Source organism: Camelus ferus, chromosome 34 (assembly GCF_009834535.1).
Source record: "Camelus ferus isolate YT-003-E chromosome 34, BCGSAC_Cfer_1.0, whole genome shotgun sequence".
Classification (NCBI taxonomy): Eukaryota; Metazoa; Chordata; class Mammalia; order Artiodactyla; family Camelidae; genus Camelus; species Camelus ferus.
The window spans coordinates 21,194,525-21,201,829 of NC_045729.1; the positions used below are offsets into that span (position 1 = coordinate 21,194,525).

At 55.5% G+C, this 7,305-nt stretch overlaps 1 protein-coding gene across 4 annotated transcripts in view; it reads left to right on the plus strand.

Annotated features, from left to right (window-relative positions):
• BCL2L13 (BCL2 like 13) overlaps positions 1-4,743 on the plus strand; it is a 44,301-nt gene extending 39,558 nt beyond the window's left edge. For 3 of the 4 annotated variants that reach the window (XM_032473043.1, XM_032473042.1, XM_032473041.1), the window contains one exon: positions 2,873-4,743. In XM_032473043.1, coding sequence (XP_032328934.1) covers positions 2,873-3,544 — 672 coding nt within the window. In that variant the 3' untranslated portion in view covers positions 3,545-4,743. The other variant, XM_032473044.1, reaches the window with a different exon arrangement.
• Positions 4,744-7,305: the final 2,562 nt, after the last annotated feature.

Here is a 7,305-nt window from a genome sequence, read left to right on the forward strand (position 1 = left end):
CTCTTCCCCCCATGAAATTTTAAAAGCACAGACAGTGGGGGAGGGCACAACTCAGTGGTAGGGCTCGTGCGTAGCATGCATGAGGTCCTGGGTTCAATCCCCAGTGCCTCCATTAAAAAGAAAAAGACAAAGACAGTAAAAAATAATGAGTAAATAAAAATTAAAAAAATAAAAGCACAGACTTAAGTCCGTTTATGTGCTGTGGCCTTTTGGAGGGTCACAGGCCTTTGCCACATGTACGATTCCTCCCGTCTCCCTGACCGGTGTTCACCCCTGGAATCATCCCCGTTGGCAGTGCCTGATCTCGGGTGATCTGTTGACTGGCATTTGGTGTCCGTGTGCGAATATGTCAGTTTACCTGTAGTTTATTTACCTGTAGTCTTACCAGTGGGTATTTTCTCCTTTTTGCTCTTACAGACGCTGCTGTTACGAACACTCACACGTGTGTGCAGGGGTTTCTCTGAGTGTACACCTCGGAGTAGAGTTTCTGGTTCCGAGAGGGTGCGCAGGTTCTCCTCTACAGAACAGTGCCGGAGTGGCTTCCAGAGCGGTTTCCCAGCTTGCACGCTGTCAGCGGGATATAAGAATTTCTGCTGCTCTACCTCTTCCCCAGTCAGACTTACTAATTTTTTAAATCACTTGCTCAAATAAGGTTATATCGGGGTGAGCTTAGATTTAACAGAGGTTCCAGAGCGAGAGCGCCCGCGCTCACCCTCACCGCCCCCCCCCCCCCCCGTGCTGACGTCTCAGGCACCTGTGTCCCTTTGTCAGACTGGCGTTTGCACGTTGGCTTTACCTCCCGCAAGTTGGCCCGCCTCTTACTGCTCTGAGTATTTCCCTCTAGATCCCTTTGGGCTTTCCACACAGGAAGTCACAGCAGCATCACTGTGCACAGTGACAGGGCTTTTCTTGCTGGGTGCAGCCCCAGTCAGGGTCCCCAGCACAGTTACCGCAGCTGTCGCTGGAAGGCAGCCCTGTCTTCCTGACGCTAACGTGAGTGCCCGGTTGTGCGAGTCTCAGTGAGCAAGGCTGGCCCGCAGCTCTCGCCTGGCCTCAGTTCTCAGGGCATGCCGGCTCTGGGGCAGAGCTCACAGCTGGGAAGAGTGTTTCCTTCCTCTTTTCCTGTGGTCTGGAGTGGTCTTCATGAGACCCTTACTCGTGCCTGGCTTCCTGCAACATTCCTGTAGACCTGCCTGGTATTTCTTTTGAGGGAAGATTTCTGGTTTTTCCTGTTGACTTTTGATAATCTTTCCTGGATACCATCCCTAAATTCTCAGATTTGTTGGCACAGAATTGTTGAGGCTTTTCTTTGTGGAGGAAGGTGCAGTGGGTTATTGTTCACTTCTCTTACACTGCTTTAACTTAAATTTTCTCTGTGGAGAATTTTGATCACGTACGAAAACAGGCGGGACAGTGTGGCGAGCCCCTGTTGCCTGCGCAGTGGCAGTTAACTTACTGCCAGCTGCTTACAGCGCCTCACTTCCCCCTTAATACTGTTTCGAAGCAAAATCCAGACATTGTATAATTTTATTTCCAAAAATGTCAGTATGTATCTCTGAAAACTAAAGGTTCTCTTTTTACTTTAAATCACATCACAGAGAATTAGAAGCTGTCTCTCCATGCTGTAGGCGCCTGTTGGCGCCCGCACCCCCAGGCCTCAGGAGCCCCCTGTTTCGCAGCCTGCGCTCCCTTCCATTCCTATTGTTCTCTCTTGGCTCCGCCTTTCTTTCGTTTGGGTTTTTAATTATTTTTTCCATTTAAAGTAATTTTCATTGCCCGGGGCATTTTCCCTTGTGTCTCATTGTGTTCTCCCTTTCCGTGAGCATGAACTCAGGCTGAGCGGCCCTCGCCTCTGTCTTGCACTTACTAACCTGACCTCGTTCTAAGAAAGGGATGGTAGTTACCTTGCAAGAAAAAAGCTTATGCCACTGCTGGTTAAGCTCGAAGGCTGGTGGCACTTAAAGGAGGCAGTAGTGTTGTTGACGAGTTATATTCGGTTGGTGGCATTTGTGGTAATTCCTGAACAACGTTTTAAACTGTTAGGAAATTCTGACGTGGGAACGAGGGGAGTAAAACGCCTCCTTTGAGTCTGGACGAAACCCTGGACTCGAGGTGCCTGCAGCTTGGATGTCAGAGGAAGGTGGTGGTCGGCCTTGCTGACAACGGTCTCAAGTTCACATAGACTTTGTGACAAGCCCCCGTCCCAGGCCCCTGCTTTCCTGGGGGCTCTGCTTCCCCTCAGTGGGTGCTGCGGAAGGTGTGCCGTGTCGGCGCGCAGCCCCAAAGCCAGATCCGGAGGGAAGAGTCAGCGTGAGCTCCCCGGGAGATTCTGTGGAGAAAACGCCCCCTTCTTCGTGCCCCACTGCTCCTCAAGCATAAAGGTGAAGAGCATCTGGGGTGCCTTGAGTGGGACCCTGTAGGTGGGCTGTTTTGGGGTCTTCTGGACCCGACACCCAGCCTGCACTTTTCTTCAAGCATCAATCTGCCTTGTCTCCTTGCGCGACTTCTGCCCCCACCCGCTCCCGCCTCCCCCAGAGAAGGAAAGCGCCCGCCCTGCTGAGTCATAGGGTCCCGGAGGAGGACACGTTTCCCGCCTTGGTTTTCTCTGCTGTTCCGCATTCATTATTGCATTAAATATATTTAAATTGAACATGAACTAACTTTCTAGCTTTCTAGCTTCAAGGAAACTAGTCAGAGGAGGACTGCCTGGTTAGAAAGTCTTCCTCTGCCTTGTTCTGGAAGTGAACACCTTCAGTCCAGAAGCTCTGAGGTCTTTATTCCTGGAACTTCAGTTTAGGGAAGAATTTTCCCAGATTTACACTCATTTTAAATGTATTTAGCTGCCTTGGACTTGTCTGTCCTCCTTCCCTAGGGCACCGTCTTTAACCTGGAGTCGGAGGAGGAGGAGGAGCCACCGGCAAGTGTGGCGGAAGACAGCAACGACATTTACATCCTGCCCAGCGACGGCTCCGCGCACGTCAGTCCTCCCGAGTCCCCGGCGGCCACCGCCTCGTGGCAGGCGGAGAGCCTGCCGGTATCCCTGTCGGCCAGCCAGAGCTGGCACACGGAGAGCCTGCCGGTATCGCTGGGGCCTGAGTCCTGGCAGCAGGTCACAGTGGACCCTGAAGAAGTGAAAAGCTTAGACAGCAACGGGGTCGGCGAGCGGAGCGAGAACAACTCCTCCAACTCTGACATCGTGCACGTGGAGAAGGAGGAGGTGCCCGAGGCCGGGGAGGGGGCTGGGGGGCCTGGCGGGGAGGGGGCGGCAGGAGGGGGCGCCAGCCCCGCGACGTCGCTGTTCGTGGAACTCGGTGAAGAAGAGGTGGACGCAGCCGCGGGACCTGCTGCCCCAGAGCAGGAGGGGGTCCCCGCGCCGCACGGAGAGAAGGGGCTGCCCCTGGGAGAGGCAGGGCCCGGCCCTGCCAGCAAGGAGAAGGCTGGCCTGCTGCCCGTGGGCAAGTCCCTCCTGCTCTTCGGAGGGGCAGCTGCGGTTGCCTTTCTGGCGGTGGCCGTCGGGGTGGTACTGGCTCTGAGAAAGAAATAGACTTTTCAGAGAGAAAGGACAAAAGGAGTGAGGTTTTAGTTGCGTTGATTGAATTTGAACTGCCAGCAGCTGGCTGGACGTTTGTGGGACACTGGGGGCTTCTGGTCAGCACGGTCTGGGCCGGCCACACACACTGGGGCTGGAGGTGGAAAGTGTCTGTCATCTGTCTGGCTGGAGGCTCCCAGGCCCGGGCCCTTGCTCATCCAGGTCTTTTGTGAAGAGCTCCCCCACCTCGATGTTGGCACCCCACCCTCTGCCTCTGCCCCTGAGCGCCAGGAGCACCTTCCCCGACGTTGCCAAATGTCCCCTGGGGGAGAGCCATCCCGCTGACTGAGGAGGGTCTAGGGTAGGAGCTCCCAGGCAAGCGGGCCCAGCTGTGGGCTCCTGGGCCCGTGACCCTGGCGTCTCCTCTCCTGATGCACACGCTGTGCTTTGCAGCCGGGCGTCCTCCGCCCCAGTCCCCTCCCCCTCCCCAGCCCGCAGCGCAAGGTGCCCTGCGGGGTCTCAGGTACGGCCGCCCCTCCCCCTCCCGGAGAGGGCTTCCCGAGGCCTCATCCCTGCTGCTTCCTGCAGTTCCCCTTGTAAAGACGCTGCCTTTAGTCATGTTTAAAACCATACATAAGAAATGAAAGAGACATGGCTGCGGGGAAGTCTGCCCGGTTCGGAAGCGGGAGGGTGGCTTAGCTGACCTGCTGAAGTTCTTCTGGCCCTGTCTCTGTGGCCACGGACAGTTACTGCCCGTCACTGTGACCAGGACCTGGCCTGAGTCTTCTTCCCAGTCAGCCAGCAGCTCTGCGGCCTCTTGGCCACGTGCTGAGGATTCCTGTACTTGGGCTTACGGATCAGTTGAATCATAACTCTTACTAAACACACAGTCTCCTAAACATTGAAATGAGAAGCAGGGAGAGGCTGCCCTCAGGGTCGGGTCTGGCGCTCATTTCAGGGCAGAGGCCCCTCTGCTGACAGCACAGTCCGGGCACCGGGCACTGAACCAGACGTCTGGTCACCAGCAGGCTCGCCTGCTGACTGCTGCTGACCGCGTCCCCAGGGGGCTGTCTACTCGTGCCGAGGGTCAGTGTCACTGACGGGACACACATGTTCGAGACAGGCCATCTCAGATTCATCTTAGTAAATGTAACGTTACTTTTTAGATCCTGAAATTTGTAATAAAATTACTTTACCTATCCTGATCACCAAAACTTGATGTTTTACATGTGCTTTCTTTTTAAAATTTATTTTTAAAATTAAATCTCTCTAAAGCAGTACTATTTAAAAGTTGGTCAGAAAGGTCTGGAGTGTGTTTGTTACTGTGCAGGTGTCTCGACACTTGGAGTCTTGGTGTCCTGTAGGCAGGGACGTTTTCGAGGACAGGCTGGTGCTGTGGGTGAGGGGAGGGGGACGAGCGAGGCAGAGCACTTCCTCGCCCCCCCCCACCCCCCGACCCTGTCTGCTGCACTGGTGTTGGCGTCGGGTGACTTGTCTTGATTCTTCCCCTTTGTAATCTGCTTACCTTCCCGCATTCACGCCTGCAAACTTCGGATCCTGACCCCTTGGTGAACACTTGAGCGCTAGGAGAAGCCAGGTCATGTCTGGGCGGCTCACAGGTCAGTGCTTGTTCTCCAGGGCACGCAGGGGTGACATGGTCTGCTGGACAGTAACCGGGTGGTGTGGCCACGGCCTTCCCTGGGGCCTGGCCTTCCCGGGCCGCCTCACGGTCAGCTTCTAAGTATTAGGATGTCAGTGTTGCCTCTGGCAGGCCGGGGAGAAAGGAGTGCCTGGTAAGGATTTTTCTTAAAGCGGCTCCTGTTTTTTGCTGCTACATTAAAAAAATCATTTCTCCACCTCCCGCCCCGTTTTTGGTGGGGCTGGCCCCTCGTGTGTGTGACTCGTCAAACCCCTGAACCTGAGGGGCAGGCAGAGAATGAATGCAGCTCGTTCAGGGGATGCAGGTGCAGAACCAGGACTGTCGCCCTTCATGCTCCTCGTCCTCTGAACTGTTGAGAAGTTTTGCTTGAAAGTTCCCCAGCGCTCTTAACTGCTCTACTGAATGTAATGATTTCTGACATCAGAGTTGAAGAACACTGGTTTGTTCTCTCTGTGGTGAAGTGGCAGCAGCTCTGGGCCCACAGTGTGCCTGCGGGCTCCCACGACGGCCGCTGCCGGGAAAGCCTTCTGGGGGAGAGCCACCTGCTGACCCTCTGGTTCCCAAAGGCCTCTAGTCACACGCAGCCCCCGCCTGCTTATGGCCTGGGGGACGTCACCAGGGACTGGAGTTCTGTGAGCCACGGCTACCGTTAGTTTCCCGTGGAAATCGCTTTCCTCGGCCTCTTGACGATCCCGACACAAAGGCCACGTTTGCTCTGCCTGTTTCCCTGAAGGAAACGTGGAGAGATGCCAAACCCACGGAGTTTTAAGGTTATTTTCAGAGATGTTTTACAGAAATAAAAGGTACCCGTAGGTAAGGTTTTTCCCCTCCCCCTTAACTTCTTGACTGTTTACACAGACTTATCTTACAGACAATCTGAGGGGTGGTCCTACTTCATCCAGAGGGGCTGTGGGCTGTGTGGTCACTTCCCAGAAACAGCTCCTGGCCTCTGGGTCAGCTCCCCCCCAGGCACTGTCTCGTGTCCGTCTCGGCGGCGCACTTGATGCTGGATCTCCTGTTCTCCGGAGGACCACGACCTGCGCTGTGCGAAGCCTCCGCGTCCCCGAGGGTCGGCTGTGAGGTGGGCACGTTTTTCCGTATTAGAATAATACCCTTTTGTCAAAGGTGTGGTGGTTGTACTTCTAGCAAAGTAGCTGAACGTTTAACGTGCTCTTGGTCCCTGAATTACAGCCGGCCTGTCTGTGCCGCTGTGGCTCAGGGTGCTGTTCTCAGGGGTGTGAAGTCCACTTCCCCGTCTCCTCCGAGTGACCTCCCCACCAGGTGCTCGCTGGCACTAGACGTTGGCTAGTTAACGTGCTGTTCAGACAAGTCTTAAGTTGACTGGCTTGTTGCCTCCTTCCCCGGGAGTTACAGGGAGCTGGGGTCCTGTCTCCTGTCAGTCTGGACTGACTCGACCGCTCCCGGGGGGCTCCAGAGCTGTGTTAAGTGGGGGTCACTGGCCAGCAGCAGAGGAAAGGGGGGGCATCTGCTTTTCCCTAGACCTGTGTTCCTCCTGCTGGCACAGTTTCTTTCTTCAGATTAAAAGTGCCTCTTTCTACTAACTCATTCTGAGTTCAGTTTATCATAGATTCTAATGTTCTTGGCCCCTCAGAAGTACTGGGGGTTAAACGGTGATGTGGCAACTGTGAGGCTCCTCCGCTGTCCCCGCACGGCTCTGGTTTGCAGGTCACTGTCCCCTCCTGTCACCTGCCTTTCGGCAGCATGCTCTTCAGCAGGGGAAGGGACACAGCTCCAGTCTGTGAGTTTCAGTTAGAAGCAGTGTGGGGGGAACACCTTGGCAGGTGTCATAGAATGAGATCTGAAGGGACTGGTGGACCCCTTTCCACTCCTGTGGTAACCGCGTGCCCTTGACGTATGGGGGATGGTTCCGGGTAAGCAGTCCTGCGTCCTGAGTACACAGGCCTGTGGCCTGAGATGGCCCTGAGAACATGGCCACAGCGTCCAAAGTCCCGGTCTGCACAGCTGGCGAGGCTGTCAGGGGAGAGTGGCGTCTGGTGCCGTGACCCCGAAAGGCAGCCCGCGCAGCCCCCGGCTCGAGGTCGGAGTGACCTGACCCTCCGAAGATGCCAGGTGCCCCGCCGGGCTCTCCGCGCTG